General features: G+C 56.8%; 7 protein-coding genes across 7 annotated transcripts; 4 read left to right on the forward strand and 3 right to left on the reverse strand.

Moving 5' to 3' along the window:
* Positions 1 to 617: 617 nt before the first annotated feature.
* On the forward strand, positions 618 to 1,715 carry BDP81DRAFT_396335 (alkylated DNA repair protein AlkB; the record flags this gene model as incomplete). Its single annotated transcript, XM_060588174.1, has 2 exons — positions 618 to 891; positions 952 to 1,715. The coding sequence occupies 2 exons, from the start codon at positions 618 to 620 to the stop codon at positions 1,713 to 1,715; spliced, it is 1,038 nt and encodes a 345-aa protein (XP_060442963.1).
* A 69-nt stretch (positions 1,716 to 1,784) lies between these two features.
* BDP81DRAFT_493650 (iron-containing alcohol dehydrogenase) lies at positions 1,785 to 3,470 on the reverse strand (the record flags this gene model as incomplete). Its single annotated transcript, XM_060595361.1, has 3 exons — positions 1,785 to 2,284; positions 2,350 to 3,385; positions 3,441 to 3,470. 3 exons carry the CDS (start codon positions 3,468 to 3,470, stop codon positions 1,854 to 1,856), a joined length of 1,497 nt encoding a protein of 498 aa, XP_060442964.1. The 3' UTR covers positions 1,785 to 1,853.
* Positions 3,471 to 4,411: 941 nt separating this feature from the next.
* BDP81DRAFT_324551 (peptidase family S58) lies at positions 4,412 to 5,578 on the forward strand (the record flags this gene model as incomplete). The annotated part of the gene is made up of 1 exon (XM_060584897.1): positions 4,412 to 5,578. One exon carries the CDS (start codon positions 4,412 to 4,414, stop codon positions 5,576 to 5,578), a length of 1,167 nt encoding a protein of 388 aa, XP_060442965.1.
* A 159-nt stretch (positions 5,579 to 5,737) lies between these two features.
* On the reverse strand, positions 5,738 to 6,255 carry BDP81DRAFT_396338 (uncharacterized protein; the record flags this gene model as incomplete). Its single annotated transcript, XM_060588175.1, has 2 exons — positions 5,738 to 6,062; positions 6,122 to 6,255. 2 exons carry the CDS (start codon positions 6,253 to 6,255, stop codon positions 5,738 to 5,740), a joined length of 459 nt encoding a protein of 152 aa, XP_060442966.1.
* A 1,375-nt stretch (positions 6,256 to 7,630) lies between these two features.
* BDP81DRAFT_57881 (lysyl-tRNA synthetase) lies at positions 7,631 to 9,987 on the forward strand. Its single transcript, XM_060596010.1, has 5 exons — positions 7,631 to 7,982; positions 8,049 to 8,095; positions 8,151 to 8,387; positions 8,443 to 9,726; positions 9,782 to 9,987. The coding sequence occupies exons 1-5, from the start codon at positions 7,684 to 7,686 to the stop codon at positions 9,790 to 9,792; spliced, it is 1,878 nt and encodes a 625-aa protein (XP_060442967.1). The 5' UTR covers positions 7,631 to 7,683; the 3' UTR covers positions 9,793 to 9,987.
* A 195-nt stretch (positions 9,988 to 10,182) lies between these two features.
* On the reverse strand, positions 10,183 to 11,735 carry BDP81DRAFT_324862 (cytochrome oxidase assembly protein; the record flags this gene model as incomplete). The annotated part of the gene is made up of 2 exons (XM_060584923.1): positions 10,183 to 11,275; positions 11,353 to 11,735. 2 exons carry the CDS (start codon positions 11,733 to 11,735, stop codon positions 10,183 to 10,185), a joined length of 1,476 nt encoding a protein of 491 aa, XP_060442968.1.
* Positions 11,736 to 12,144: 409 nt separating this feature from the next.
* Positions 12,145 to 15,508, forward strand: BDP81DRAFT_57911 (Utp14 protein-domain-containing protein). Its single transcript, XM_060596011.1, has 3 exons — positions 12,145 to 12,750; positions 12,822 to 14,936; positions 15,020 to 15,508. Exons 1-3 carry the CDS (start codon positions 12,265 to 12,267, stop codon positions 15,200 to 15,202), a joined length of 2,784 nt encoding a protein of 927 aa, XP_060442969.1. The 5' UTR covers positions 12,145 to 12,264; the 3' UTR covers positions 15,203 to 15,508.
* The last annotated feature ends 110 nt before the right edge of the window (positions 15,509 to 15,618 follow it).

Raw genomic sequence — 15,618 nt, forward strand, 5'->3', positions numbered from 1 at the left:
GTCGTCGTCAGGGGGGCAACAAGATGCACCACAAGAAAAAAGGACGAGGGGGGGAAACGCAGCAAAGTCGAGGATCGAAGGGCCGTTACAAGGGGATAATCTCCATGGAGGGTTTGTCGTCGATGTCGGTCGCAAAAGGCCCAGGCGGGATGGGCGTTTTTCGTTTGGCGGATTGGGCGATGTTTTGTGGTGCTAAAATTGCAATCCGTTGTCGTTGTTTACTGGCAATGAAGAAAAACAAGGCGCGATCTGATCTCACCCAACCAAGGCCGCTGGAAGGCAGGGTCGCGTCTGCGGAAGGTGGTAGGTGGCCTGGGCTCCCCTGGTAATTGGTGGGCTGCCCGCGTGAAACCCCCCCTCGATAACGAGCTTATCCTTTATCTGATAGCGATAAGGTCACTGCTGATGGTGGGGTCACGGACGGGCTCACTCCTGATTTTGTACCGCAGAGTCACCAATTATTCTCATACGATGCGACGAGAGATAAAATCATGAAGAAAACCTGCCTTGTCTTTATCTCTTACTGATGGAGGTCCAAACTCAATAAAATTCGATCCCTTTTATACTACTCATAAAAATTCCTCACGTACCTTCGATACCCACTCACTCCCACCACCATGACGGCTGAAATTGTCGAGCTAGACGCTCATGAGCAGCCTTCGGATGCGATGCGGGCACGGTGGAAGGGATACTCCAGAGCAGACCAAAAAGAAGTCATAAACGGAGACTCTCTTGATGATCCAAGATCGCCAGAACAAGCTGGAAAATTCTCACAGGCTGGCAAAATTTCCGTTGATCAGCTGGCCGCTGCCTTCTCGCACCTGGGCCCGAATGCTGTCGACACATCGTCACTCAAAGAAGTTCCCATCTTATACCACCCACTTCTGCCAGGTAATTGCCCGTAATAATTCACTTTTAGATGTGGCAAAACAACTAACTAAGTCACTCAAGGCCTCCTCATTGTACCGGACTTAGTCCCTCCGGAAGTGCAAAAGACACTGCTCTCATTGATGATCAACCGAGATCTCAGCGTCCCAACACATCAAACCAATCTTCACCTCCACTATGACCTCCCCTATCCAGAGGCCCAAGACGGATCCGCCGAATCCTTCTTCTCCTACCCGCCCGAGCCAACGCCCATATTCACCCCCAAGGACCCCTCCGTCCACAAGCCCCTATCGATCAAGCAAGTCATGGAGCGCCGTCTTCACTGGGTCACGCTGGGCGGACAGTACGACTGGACGAACCGCATCTACCCAGAGGACTGCCCGCCCCAGTTCCCGCCAGACATTGCCAAGTTTCTCGAGACAATCTTCCCTGAGACCCTGGCCCAGGCCGCCATCGTCAACTTCTACACCCCGGGCGACACGATGATGATGCACCGCGACGTCAGCGAGGAGACAGACAAGGGGCTCGTCAGCCTGAGCTTCGGGTGCGACGGCCTCTTCATGATCGCGCCAAACGGATCGGATAAGATTTCGGAAGAGGCGACGGCTACGGGGATGGAGTACCTCCTCCTGCGTATTCGCTCCGGCGACGCCATTTACATGACCAAGGACTCGCGTTTCGCGTGGCACGGCGTGCCAAAGGTTATGAAGGGTACTTGTCCTGATTACTTGGCTGACTGGCCGGCAGAAGATGGAAAGTACGAAGAGTGGAAGGGTTGGATGCAAAACAAGAGGATCAACCTCAACGTAAGACAGATGAGGGACTGATGCCAAAACGTCGATTCACGAAACGATAAAACAATGCAAAAGGTGATTGCTCACTGCCTGGATTATTCAATCTCTTTTCTGTCCATGATTACATCCTGGCCCCAATCACTGTACACTACGGTTCACCAGTCCCAGACTTCATGAGTGCACCAAAGACGCCTCAAACAAACCCCTCAACTGCTCTCTCTCCTTCTGCAACTCCGTCTCCAGACCAGGCGCCAGCATCAACACTCTAGCCTGCGGAATCGTTCCCTCGACAAGGTCGTCCAGGTGCTCTGTGCCGAAACCAAGCTCCTTGATACCGGCAGGCTGGTCACCCAGATCCGCCAAGAACTTGGTCAGCGCGTCGGCAAGAACCTTTCCAGCGTCCTCCTTGCGCACGCGCGAGACGTCGACGCCAAAGGCCTCGGCCGCCTGGAGATGACGCTCCGGGTTGGAGGCACCCGTGAAGCGGAAGACGGCGGGCGCTGTGACGGCCACGGAAACGCCGTGCGGAATGATGGGGTAGGAGACCTTGTATCCTGCGTGCTGGTAGCCCGGGTTCTGGCCCGAGATGGGGTACGACATGCCTGTGTGTTCTCATGTTAGAGAGGGGGAAACTTCGCTCCCGAGGAATGTGCTTGGAGAAACATACCGTGGCAGAGATGGACACCGGCGTTACCGAAACCGACACCGGCGAGCGTCGCGGCGAGCAGCATCTCGCTTTGCGCCTCAAAGTCGTCGGGGTTCTTGACGGCGCGGGGTAGGTACTTCACCGTGGCCCTCAGCGCATGCATTGAGAAGACGTCGCTGATGGGGTTGGCGCCCTGGTACGCGGGTCTCAAGATGGGGTTCTTGGGCCGAGGCACACGCTCGTGGTAGGGGATCGCCGTCCACGATTCGAGGGAGTGACACAGCACGTCAAGTCCCGAGGCGGCTTTCACGGCCGAGGGCATCGTGCGGGTGTTGAGCGGGTCACAGATCCCGAGAGTGGGCTTCAGGTTGCGGTGAGCGACGCCCGTCTTGGCGCGCTTGGAAACCAGGTCGAAGATGGCGGTGCCCGTGGTCTCGGAGCCGGTTCCCGCGGTGGTGGGCACGGCAATCAGCGGCTTCAAGGCCTTGTCCACGGGCCGGCCGTTGCCGAGGGGCGCGTTGACGAAGTCGAGGAAGGGAGCCTCGGGGTAGCACGAGTACAGGTTCATCAGCTTGGCTGTGTCGATGACGGAGCCGCCGCCGACGGCGAGGAAGGCGTCGGGCGAGAAGGGACGGGCCCAGTCAATGGCCTCGCGGATGCTGCTGTCCTTGGGCTCCACGCGGGTCTGGTTGTAGACCTTGTAGTTGATGCCCTCGCGGTCGAGGGCCTCGCGGACCTGCTGCATGGCGAAGAGGCCGTCGACGACGGGGTCCGTGACGACGGCCACGCGCTTGGCGCCCATGTTGGCAAAGTCCATGCCGACTTCCTGCGTGGAGCCGGGGCCGAAGCGGATGGAGGAGGCGGCCATCTCAAAGGCGTACTCCTTCTGCGGGCTGTCTACGGGGGTGGCATAGCCGCGGTTGCTGCTCGTCCGGAGGGGCCTCGGCGTAAAGTGCAAAGGGTTGTGGTGGTGGTGATGGCCGGGGTTGGTGTGGCATGGGCATGAGGGAGGATGTGCCTGGATTGTCCTCAGAAGGGATACGGCACGAGACGCCGCCTGTTGGCCTTGTGAGTGAGGGATCTATCTTGGGAGGGAGAGGGGGAGTTCTTACGTTAGGGATGACCCGGAGTGAAGGCGTCATGGTCAATTTTGAGAGGATATATTAGCGGTCAATGAATTGATTGGTATGCCCCGGATGTTCTATAAGATGACGGCTGATAGGACGCTTCACTATACGTAAGGTGTGAGAGAACGGGAGAGAAGGTTTGTGATGAAGCTGCAATGCTAGGTGAGACGGGATAAAGCGATGTCGGGAACGATGTCCCGCGCCTCCTCCGCACAGGGCCTCTCAGACTTGGTAGGGAGCTGGTAATGATGGTCACTCCGGGGGTTGAAGCAGCTTCCCCGCATTCGGACCCCACTTGCCGGCCGAGCGATCTGTGTGGGGCCCGTTTGCCGAGGTACATGTACCTGATTATCTCCCTCCCCCGTCCGTATTAATTATCTACCTTACTTTGAGTCCGTCTCAAACAGGAGTTATCTTAATAGAAGCCTGGTTCTAGGTACCTTTTCAAGGGCACGTTGAGGGTTTTAAATACCGTCAGCATCGAACGTCAGAAAAGTGAGTGCACGCGGTTAGTTAGCCCGCGCTGACAACGCAACGTAAGCGGAGTACGTCCACCGTAAGGTAGCGGCACCACTTCTGCCAAATCCACCTGCCCAAAGAAGCTGGCCGAAGGAAGTGAAACCACGCGCGATCTCCAGGCATTCGCAAAAGCTCTGGTTCGGACTTCGTTCGACGATGCAATTGGTCAATGTGTCCACGATGATATCCTCTCATGCTGATGCGGCCTGAGTCAATTGGTGGGTGCCATTTGATCCTTCATCGGGGTAGAGAGAGAAAAAAAGAACTCAAACGTTTACAACATTGCGACACGACACTTACGTTTGCTGACCGTGATGCATTTGCGAAGATGTACAAAGGCTGCGGTAGCAACTCTTCAAGCAAATACTGAAGAACAGAGTTGTCCGACTTCCCATTTCAAAACTCCAGTCTAAAGCAACTCAGCCAACTTCATCAACATGGCCACACAATCAACTCCCCGCGGCCGCATCCGCGATGTCCTCCCCAAACTCGACCTCGGAAGATGGCCGGCGGGACCCAAGAACTCCATCACCGATGTTTCCGGCGTCCTCGCCTCAACACAGAGCATCCGCACGGAGGAGGGCGTCAACACCGGCGTAACAGTCATCCTCCCCCGCCGTGAATGGTTCAAGGAAGCCTGCTATGCCGGCATCTTCCGCTTCAACGGCTCCGGAGAGCTGACGGGATCCCACTGGATTGAGGAGACCGGCCTCCTCGCCAGCCCCATCGTGCTGACCAACTCCTTCTCGGTGGGCGACGCATACCGCGGCATCTACGAGTACGCCATCAAGCACTACTCCAACGACAAGGGAGAGATCGAGTGGTTCTTGCTCCCCGTCGTCGGTGAGACCTTTGACGGGTTCCTCAACGATATCTCCAAGTTGGCCGTCACATCCGCACACGTCGTCAAGGGAATTGACACGGTCACGGACGACCCGGTGCCAGAGGGCAACACGGGCGGCGGCACGGGCATGATCTGCCACTGGTTCAAAGGCGGCACCGGATCCTCGTCCCGCGTCGTCCCGGGGATCGACAGCGAGGGCAACGCAAAGAGCTACACCGTCGCCGCGCTCGTGCAAGCCAACTACGGCAGGGCAGCCCACCTGCGCATCGGCGGCTTCCCTGTCGGCCGCACCCTCGCAAAGGAGAAGAAGGACACGCTGGCCGAGATCATGGCGCACAAGGACAAGAAGGACGGCTCCATCATCGTCACCATTGCCACCGACGCGCCCCTGACGCCCATCCAGTGCCAGAGACTCGCCAAGAGGGCTACCGTTGGGCTGGCGAGGGTCGGCGGCTACGGACACAATCCTTCGGGCGATATTTTCCTCGCCTTCTCTACGGGCAATCACATTCCTGTGCAGACGATGACGACGGAGGGGGCAGAGGTGGATCCGTTCAAGGCTAAGGCGCTCAAGGTTGAGTCGATTGACGACACGAGCATCAACGGGCTTTTGGAAGCCGCGGCGGATGCGACGGAGGAGAGCATTTACAACGCCTTGTGTTCGGCCGAGACCCTGAAGGGTTTCTTGGGACACACGGTTGAGGAGCTGCCTTTGGATCGGTTGAAGGAGCTTATGCAAAAGTATGAATATGATTCGTGAGACTTTGATTTATCTAGCCAATGAATCTATTGCACACTTCCTGGGTCACCTCGGTGACTGACGATGTCCCTTCTACCATCCAATTCCCGTGTCCGTCTTGCTTGGAGTGATTGTACCCCAGCTCCTTCGGTTGTGCCTGACTTTCTCGTCATGAAATGCCTAGTCGGACTTGGCCACATCTTTGCCCTTGCCGACTAAATCATCGTGCAGCTGTTGAGGAACAAGGTCGCTTATGCCCCGGCGAAAGACATTGGTATGCATCATGAGTGCCTCATGCGTTGCCGTAGAGACGTGCTCCTCGGCTTGTAAGGCCAGCTCGAGCATCCTGTCAGCTAGATCGTAGATCTCTATGACGGCATCTCTAAGCTCTTCCCAATGGGCTCTCCAGATCTCTGGGGTGTTTTTGACGCTCAAGGGGCGCTGGACGACCTTGAGCTTGCCGAGAAGAAGTATGAAGACGTCGAGTCTCTGGAAAAGAACAGTACTATATCTTGATATTAGCCTGGGATATTTGGAGAATTTTCGTTTCGAAAAGTAACTTACGCGGTCTTGGTGGCTCGATTGACAGCCTTCCTGGCAACCACGCGCAATTCCCGCTCCGAGGCTTTGGATGGACCACTGCCATCCGCCATCTCTTGGGTGACCGCCTTCTTGACTGGGAATGATGCGGACGACATTGCCGATTGTTGCGATTGCCCTGCTCGATTTTGTAAATAGGGTGATTGGTTGGGCTTAGATGGGGTGGTGAACATACCCATGGGCTATACTGATGTTGGAGGTAACTGCCAAAGGTGAACAGCTAGCAAAAAAGAGGAAACTAGAGACCTGAGCTGGAATTTTGGGACTTTCCTAATCGTAAGTACTAGGAAGTAGTAAGGTGTTACATGATGCGGGCAGGCTCTATGACTGGCATCGTGATGGAAGGGGTTAGACGGGTGCCTCGCAGCACATTCTTTCACCGTGGACATATACGATACCATTGAAAAACAAGATTTGGTGTTTTCGGAGGTAGGTTCTCTTTAAGGATTGTTATGAGAGAATGGCATACAATATTTGGTTCTTTCATCGGGGGACGATTTGTAGAAGTCGGCCGGCAAAGTATGTTGTTGAATACCATGCGTTCGTTGCCTGATTACCTTTCCTGGTTTCCGGTCTATCTCATGATGAGACTTCAGCTTCATCCTTCTATGGGTCAAATTGCAATGTAAAATTACTATTCATAGACATATCCTGGTCGTGAAAACCATATGAAGGTAGATCCTAGACTCAACTCATGTCCAGATGCCAGAAATCTCTTGCATCTTTTAGACCCTAAGCAAGGACTGCTCCCAAAACATGGTATGAATAGCAATTCTGTATCATTTGATCTCAACTTCAAAGTATCGAAGACCTCAGGTTAAGAGGTTCCCGCCTTAGACTCGTTCTCATGTAACTTAAGCCAGGATCTGCTCATTGAAATGACTCTGGCGTACAGTGGTCATCGTATCGCATGCGAGAGATGCTCAAAACCATCGTCCAAATCATCAGTCAGGGTAACTTATACTCTCATATCACGCTGTGATATCCTGCAGAACCATTGATCAAGCGGTCGTGAATTCAGCTGGCTAGGTCAAGCCGTATGCCAGAGCATCGTTGGAAATAAGGTATTCATCAGGAAGGTACATATCTACCCAAGAGTCCTCAGAAGTTTTTTTAGAAACATAGAAAGCATACTCTGAAAGCTTTCTGTAACCTGGACCTCAAATGAGACCGCTTTTGCAGCATCGTGAACTTCATTCAGGGGCTCAGGGGTAGCAGTGCGAAAATACAGTGCCGAGTTGATCATGGCACAGCCCGCCCGGTCACGGAAAGCACCCCTCCCCCGCCGCAGGTCGCTCTGCCCCTCCATCAAAGGCGGTGAGTCAGGGCAAATGAGTCAATGGCACTACCCCGCCGTAGCCAATGCACTGCTGCCCCTCGTCCCGGCATTAATTAATTTTGACTGGTAAAACTTCGATCGCGAGACGCAGGACAAATTTGGTGAGTCAACCTTCGTTCCCTGATTTAACGACGGGAATTCCCCGCACACCCTCCCCCGGATTCCTTTCTCTGACAACTTATTGTGTATGCAGCAAACCGCAATCATGGCCGACTCAAGTGCTCCCGAACCCCCCACCGAGCAGGTCAAGGACCTCAAGGTCGAGGAGACTGCGAAGCTTCTCAAGGATGAGGTCACCGGCGAGATGATCTCCAAGACGGAGCTGAAGAAGCGCCAGAAGGCCCGCGAGAGAGAGGCTGCTAAGGCTGCGAAGGCCGCCGCTGCCCCTCCTAAGCCTGCTGCTGCCAAGAAGGGCAACGCCGAGGCCGATGAGAAGAACCTGGACCCCAGCCAGTACTTCGAGAACCGATCTCGCGCCATCAACAAGTGCGTACTACGAAGGAGAATCTTTGAGAAAAAAAGTGGTTGCATGGGCTGACAATATGGTATCAGGCTGCGCGAGACCAAGTCTCCCAACCCTTACCCCCACAAGTTCCACAGTGAGATCTGCAAACACCATCAACCCTGGACCTTTATGCTGATACCGGTCCGCAGCCGACTACGACTTGCGCAACTTTGTCAAGGACTTTGGTCACCTCAAGTCTGGCGAGCACGACAAGGAGAAGGTCGTCCGCGTGGGCGCTCGTATCTACAACAAGCGTGCTTCCGGCAACAAGCTCTTCTTCTACGATATCCGCGCCGAGGGCGTCAAGGTCCAGGTCATGGCCCAGGCGCAAGAGGTCGCAGAGGGAAGCCCGTCATTCGAGGACCAGCACGTCCACCTTCGCCGAGGCAAGCATTGAGTTTCCTGGCTGGGTGGGAAATATGAAATACTGACCGCGCATAGGTGACATTGTTGGTATCATTGGATATCCCGGCCGTACCGCACCCAAGTCCAAGATCGAGAAGGGCGAGGAGGGCGAGCTCTCCATCTTCGCGACCGAGTTCATTCTCCTTACCCCCTGCCTGCACACACTCCCCGACGAGTACTACGGCTTCAAGGACCACGAGGAGCGCCACCGCAAGCGTTACCTCGATCTTATCATGAACGACAAGAGCCGCCAGATCCTCATCGCAAGATCCAAGATGGTCACCTACATCAGACGCTTCTTCGACGACAGAGACTTCATCGAGGTCGAGACGCCCATGATGGGTCCCATCGCTGGTGGCGCCACCGCCGCCCCCTTCAAGACTCACCACAACGACCTCGACATGCAAATGTTCATGAGAATCGCTCCCGAGCTCTACCTCAAGGAGCTTGTCGTCGGTGGCCTCCACCGCGTCTACGAGCTTGGCCGTCAGTTCAGAAACGAGGGCATCGATCTCACGCACAACCCCGAGTTCACCACCTGCGAGTTCTACCAAGCCTTCGCCGACGTCTACGACATCATGGACCTGACCGAAGAGCTCGTCAGTGGCCTCGTCAAGCACGTCACCGGCGGCTACAAGACCAAGTTCCACACCCAGCACGGTGAGGTCTACGAGGTCAACTGGGAGAAGCCCTGGAAGCGCTTCGAGATGATTCCCGAGCTCGAGAAGGCCACGGGCGAGACGTTCCCCCCTGCCGACCAGCTGCACACCGCCGAGACCAACGAGTTCCTCCAGAAGGTCCTCAAGAAGATGAACCTCGAGTGCTCACCGCCCCTGACCAACGCCCGCATGATCGACAAGCTTGTCGGCGAGTACATTGAGGAGCAGTGCGTCAACCCCTCCTTCATCTTCGGCCACCCGCAAGTCATGAGCCCTCTCGCCAAGTACCACCGCGACATTCCCGGTCTGTGCGAGCGCTTCGAGGCCTTTGTGTGCAAGAAGGAGATTGTCAACGCCTACACTGAGTTGAACGACCCCTTTGACCAGAGACTGCGCTTCGAGGAGCAGGCCCGCCAGAAGGACCAGGGTGATGACGAGGCCCAGCTCATTGACGAGAACTTCTGCATGTCTCTTGAGTACGGTCTGCCGCCCACCGGTGGCTGGGGTATGGGTATCGACAGAATGGTCATGTTCTTGACCGACAACTACAGCATCCGTGAGGTGCTTGCTTTCCCCTTCATGAAGGAGGAGAAGCAAAATGAGAAGAAGGCCTCCGCGGCTGAGGTCGTTGGCGTCAAGCCTGTCCCCGAAGAGGGAATTGGTAAGTCTTGATTGCATGTCACTGCAACGGAGTTTTGACTAACACTGCATGACAGCCCACAAATAGAGAGTTCACCAGATGGTTGGGATCGGATGTCAAGACGAATCGCCCTGTATGATTGTCTACAAGTGACGCACGCGGAGAAATGAAAAGAAGTGTACGCCCCCAGTGATATCCGGCAGACGTTCCATAGTCTAGAGTTGAGCTTCTATTAAAAAAAATGAACAAAAAGTTTTTGAACGGGATAGACTGGAGATACATAATGGCCACCTCAAAGGGCTGGTCGTGTCTGTCCGTTTGTTGCTACAGTGTTATACATATCTACTTGCTTTTGTGTGTATCATACGTGCCATAATGCAAAAATGCCGTCGCTGCCAAAATGCAGTCAAACCAAATATTGTAAAACTGTAACTTTGTAGGGAGAGAAGTCGCAAGTCATGGGAAAGCGGAAACAGCCTAGGATCGCCTGCCAGCCTTCGCCTTATTGATGGCCTTCATCCGCTTCTGGATCATAGCCAGGGTGGACTTTGGCACACGCAGACGGTGTCCGAGGACCAGGGCGCCAGTGAGAAGGGCCAAGGCGCCGGCCTGGTGGGCCGCGGCCAGGGGCACAGGGACGATGTAGATGAGGGTGCTGATGCCGAGGGCGGCCTGCATGAGGACGAGGTGGACGGTGCCTAGGACGCCCTTTTTCACGTTTTTGGGGAGGGCGGCGGCGACGCGGCCGGTGCGGGAGTAGGCGAAGAGGGAGAGGATAGAGCAGAGGGTCGTCATGGCGAGGATGCGGTGGTCGAGCTGGACGGTGCTGGGGTTCTCGAGCATGTTGCGCCACCAGAGGTCGGAGCCGTCTTCCTTGCGGGAGTAGAACTTGTCCCAGAGCTCGCCCGAGGGCGGGGTCAGGCCGAGACCCATGTAGGGGAACTCGTTGTAGATGAGGCCCGCGTCGAGGCCGGCGACTAAAGCGCCCGACATGGCGGTTGTGAAGACGAGGGCGACTAGGGCGAAGGAGAGGCGGCGGAAGGTCTTGATGGCCGGGTTGCGGAGGGCGTTGAGAGCCTTGCTGGCGGCGACGGGGTCGGCGAGCAGGCGGCGGGTGCGGAAGACGGTGAGGGCGGAGACGAGCATCCACGAGTAGCAGACGAAAGCCGTGGCGAGGTGGGCGGTCAGGCGGTACTGGGAGACGCGCGGGTGGGAACCGGGGGCGAAGAGGTCGTCCTTGAGGCCGGATTTGACCATCCACCAGCCGATGAAACCTTGGAAGGCGATGAGGCAGGAGATGCCGCAGAGGTTGACGGCCATCTTGGGGGTGACGCGGCGGCGGGCGATGAAGTAGAGGGTCGGCAGGACAAAGGACATTCCGATGAGGCGGCCCCAAAGGCGGTGGGACCACTCCATGAAGTAAATCTTTTTGAACTCGGCCAGGTCCATGTGCGGGTTGAGGAGCTTGAATTCGGGGGAAGCGCGGTACTTTTCGAACTCGGATTCCCAGTCTTCCTGGTTCATCGGGGGCATGGAGCCGGTTACGGGACGCCATTCGGTGATGCTCAAGCTGCAATTTGGAAAGGGATTAGCTGATTTTTCCGTAGGGAGGAGTGGCCGAAGGGAAAGGGGGGAGGGGGGCATTACCCAGATTCAGTCAGTCGTGTGAGGCCACCCCAGACGACAATGCCAAAGACGCTGATCGCGCTGCCGACGAGCCAGTATCCCACAGACTTGGAGTTCGTCTCAGGCCACGCGCTCTTCTTGGTGGCATTCTTGGCCTTGTCTATGGCTTGCGCTGCGATCGAGGAGGACAACTTGTCGGCGATGACGGCGTTGCTGCTGAAGTTGAGCGGCGCCTTGGTCTGGTTGAAGCTCCGGGTCTGCTGCTGGGATCGTACGATGGTGTCGAGGACGCGGGACGGGGACGAGCGCCATTGCGGCTTCTGGCGCTGGCATTGGCGGCACACGAAGAGCGAGGGGGATGCCCTCACGGCGAGCCTCCGCAGGCCTGGTGCGAAAGACGCCATACTGGTGATGGTTGTGGTGGTGGTGACTCCAGCCTGGAATTGGTGGTGGTGGAGGAGCGGACGTTGTAGGTATAAATGATTCATAGAATAAATTATTTTGGAAATCCAGCGCAGCCGAGTGGTCGGACTTCCCTGGCTGGTCAGTTCCGGGTCCCTTCGGCTTGATCAGTGTGCAAAGTGGGCCCACTCGTTCGATCGCGCAAAGGTCCCCTGGACGCCGGTGGGCGGCGGTGCGGAACAGAAAACTGGGGGCCACTGGAATCCGACAACGCGAGGATCGAGCAGGGGTCCGGGTCTCCAAATGTGCCCCGCTGTAAATTTCTGGTTCACCGCCTTGCGCCCACCATGGCAGAATTGAAAAAGTTGCCCATGCTCACTGCTCTGGGGAACGACGAACTGCGTGTGTGTGCGCTGCAATCCGAGCTGAGGCGGGACAAGGGCCGACAAGATTTTGAAGTTTATCATTTTCCCCCGTCACCTCACACCAACCAACTTCTTTTCCTTTTCCCCCAGAATTAATACATACAACATGCCTCCCGGAAGGCAATCCCACGGGCGGCAAGCCCACGGCCGACCGCTGCTCTCCGCGAAGCCGGCAGCAAAGACCTTCCGCAAGTCGAAGAACAAGGCCCAAGTCAAGGCCCTCGACGCCTTCACCACCGCCTCAGAGCTGTACGCACCCAAGGAGAAGCGCACCCCGCGCTTCCGCGAGATCGAAGCTGCACCTGAAGATCGAAAGAAGCGCCGCGCCGCCGACGATGATGACGACGAAGACGGAGAAGACGAAGACGAGGATGACGATCAGCCTAGACGGAAGAAGGCCAAGCCATCGGCTGGTGGCGGAGGCGACGACTACGATGAGTACTTCAGCGACAGCGACGGGAACGAGTGGCATCATGGCGTCAACGAGGACGAGGACTCGGAAATTGACAGTGACGAGGCCTTTGGGGATAGCGATCACGAAAATTTCCAGGGCTATGGCTTAGGAGGTAGCAAGGGCAAGAAGGGAAAGCAGGTGTGTGGCGATCACAGCATTTGGTGCATTGCCTACGAGAGAGCTCTCTTAGCTAACCGACACGACTCAAGGACGACTCTGATGAGGAAGACGACGAAGACGACGACGAGTCCCTCGGCGAGGACGCGATAGACCTGGCCCAAGCCCTCGACGAGTACGAGTCCGACGAGTCCATGGCCGACCAAGAAGGCCAGGACAACTCAGACGCCTCAGACTCCGAGGCCGAGAGCCCGCCCTCCTCAGACGAGGACGAAGACGACCAGGAAGCCGACCCCTCCAAACTCGGCGACCTCCAAAAGTTCATCGCTGGCTTCGGCGGCGGCGATGACGACGACGACAAGGACGCCGCGCCCACTAAGCAGAAGCAAAAGATCAGCTTCAAGGACCTCGGCCTGTCCGGCGTCAAGGACGCGCAGATGCGGAAATCCGTCAAACTCATGGCCAAGGAGGAAAAAGAAGCATCCCGCCCCGGCGCGGGCAAGAAGCTCGAGGTGCCCCTGTACAAGCGCCAACAAGACCGCCTCGCGCGCGGTGCGGCCTACGAAAAGGCCAGCGAGACGATTGGGAGGTGGCAGGAGACTGTGAAGCAGAACCGCCGCGCCGATCACCTCGTCTTCCCCTTGCCGCAGAACGCCGCCGACGAAGGGTTGGATAACCGCGAGCTGCAGGCCATCACGGCCAAGAACTCTACCGGCAACGAGCTCGAGCAGACGATCCTTAACATTATGCAGGCGTCCGGTCTGGCGATGAACAAGCAGGAGGAGAATGCGCGCGCCAAGGCTGAAAGGGAGGAGGGTATGTCCAAGGAGGCGCTTCAAGACATGATCCACCAGCGCCGGCGGGAGAGGGAGCTCGCCTCGCGCGAGACGAAGCGCGCGGCGCGTATCAAGAAGATCAAGTCGAAAGCGTACCACCGCGTTCACCGCAAGGAGAAGGAGCGTGAGGCGGCGAAGCTTAAGGAGGCCATGGCCGAGAACGGCGACGTCGAGATCGACTCCGAGGCTGAGCGTGATGCCGAGGACCGCGCGAGAGTGCTGGAGCGCGTCGGCGCGAGACACAGAGATTCAAAGTGGGCTAAGCTCGGGTCCTCCAACAAGCGCGCCGTCTGGGACGACGAGTACCGCGCCGGTCTGCACGATATGGCGCGCCGCGAGGAGGAGCTGCGGCGACGCAAGGAGGGTCGGGTCGGTGAGTCCGACGAGGAAGAGGAAGAGGCCGACGACAGCGAGAGCGACGATGGATCCGAAGAAGAGGAGGGCACCGGCCGCCGCAGCGGGAAGGAGAACAGGAGACTCCTGAAGCAGCTCGAGGGCCTCGACAACGAAGAGGACGAGGAACCCAAGTCCGACCTGATGAAGATGAAGTTTATGCAAAAGGCCGAGGCGCAGCAGAAGAAGGCAAACGACGAGCTCATTGCGCAGATCCGTCGGGACCTCGACTCGGACCGCGAGGGCCGCAGCGATGAGGAGGAGGAAGAGGTCGCGGAGGTGGGCCGTAAGAAGTACGGTAGTGCCGCGCAGCCCGCCATCTCGGCCCCGGCGCTGTCGAGGAAGCACAAGAAGGCCGCCGCTGCCCGGGGTGACGATCTCGATATGGAGGACGAGGACAACGCACCTGATAACAGCGCCGTCAACACGGGCTACTCCCTCACAGCGGAGGCCTCGACAACAGGCTCAGCCTGGTCCTCCGGCCCACGCAAGAAATCCGCCAAAACAGGCGGCAAATCCAGCGGCGCACGCGTAGAGGACCTAGATAACTCCCTCGCCATCACAGCCGGTCCCTCGTCCTCATCCTCAAAGAAGTCAAAGCCAAAATCCTCCTCCGCAACAAAACCAACAACCCTCGCCGACGAAGACACCTCCTCCTCAGACGACTCCGACTCCCCAACCTCCCACCTCCCCCTCGCCATCCGCGACATCACCCAAATGGACAAGGCCTTTGCCGGCGACGACGTCGTCGTCGACTTTGCGCGCGAAAAGGAAGCGATCCAGGACGCCGACGACGACAAAATCGTCGACAACACGTTACCGGGCTGGGGCGGCTGGGTCGGCGACGGCGTGAGCGCGCGCGAGAAGAAGCGCCAGCAGGGCCGGTTCGTGACAAAAGTTGAGGGCGTCGCCAAGAAGGCGAACCGCAAGGATGCAAAGTTGGAGAGGGTTATCATCAGCGAGAAGCGCGTCAAGAAGGTAAATTGCAACAATGCCCCCCCTCCCTCCCCTTTTCATGCAGCAACCCAAGGAGAAATGCCATTTACTGACATGCTTCGTAGAACGACAAATACCTCGCCACACAGCTCCCTCACCAGTTCGAGTCCAAGGAGCAGTACGAGCGCTCGATCCGTCTGCCCATGGGCCCGGAATGGGTCACCAAGGAATCGCACCAGGCGGCCGTCAAGCCGCGCGTGCTCAAGAAGCAGGGCATCATTGCCCCCATGTCCAGACCGACGATGTAAAGAGAGGGAAGACAAGAAAGCAGGAGACGCTCGTTGTGTGTTGGACAATCCTTATTTATACTACATGTTACTACCCCAGATAGATCACGTCATGGGCCACTCTTCTATCATCAGGGCCACATTCTCAAGGCGTCAAGGGCAAATTACAAAAAAAGTGCAATTCTTCGTTCTTTAGACGATAATGGTATATTCTTTCTTACTCGGGACAAAGACTAGCAATTACAAACCTTGCGAACCAATGATTTTTTCTTTCTTTCTCTGTTCCTTTGCTCCATTCAATTTTCTCCGTTTTTGGGGAGAGACCCGAGACCTTGGCCTCCCGAAAAAATAAAACAGCCACACCAAGGGAATATAATACAGGTCGGACTACGTACACAAGGGAAATGCGCACCGGGGGCGCATCATCCCCAAAGATA

Source organism: Colletotrichum phormii (genome assembly GCF_030913505.1).
Source record: "Colletotrichum phormii strain CBS 102054 chromosome Unknown BDP81scaffold_15, whole genome shotgun sequence".
Lineage (NCBI taxonomy): Eukaryota > Fungi > Ascomycota > Sordariomycetes > Glomerellales > Glomerellaceae > Colletotrichum > Colletotrichum phormii.

What these genes read in the sequence shown, in the direction of transcription:
- BDP81DRAFT_57911 (XM_060596011.1), top strand. Translation starts at nt 12,265, where the DNA reads ATGCCTCCCGGAAGGCAATCCCACGGGCGGCAAGCCCACGGCCGACCG. An exon ending in AGGGCAAGAAGGGAAAGCAG is followed by an intron (nt 12,751 to 12,821) that starts GTGTGTGGCGAT and finishes ACACGACTCAAG; the next exon opens with GACGACTCTGATGAGGAAGA. An exon ending in GCGAGAAGCGCGTCAAGAAG is followed by an intron (nt 14,937 to 15,019) that starts GTAAATTGCAAC and finishes CATGCTTCGTAG; the next exon opens with AACGACAAATACCTCGCCAC.
- BDP81DRAFT_57881 (XM_060596010.1), top strand. Translation starts at nt 7,684, where the DNA reads ATGCAGCAAACCGCAATCATGGCCGACTCAAGTGCTCCCGAACCCCCC. An exon ending in TTACCCCCACAAGTTCCACA is followed by an intron (nt 8,096 to 8,150) that starts GTGAGATCTGCA and finishes ACCGGTCCGCAG; the next exon opens with CCGACTACGACTTGCGCAAC. An exon ending in GCACGTCCACCTTCGCCGAG is followed by an intron (nt 8,388 to 8,442) that starts GCAAGCATTGAG and finishes GACCGCGCATAG; the next exon opens with GTGACATTGTTGGTATCATT.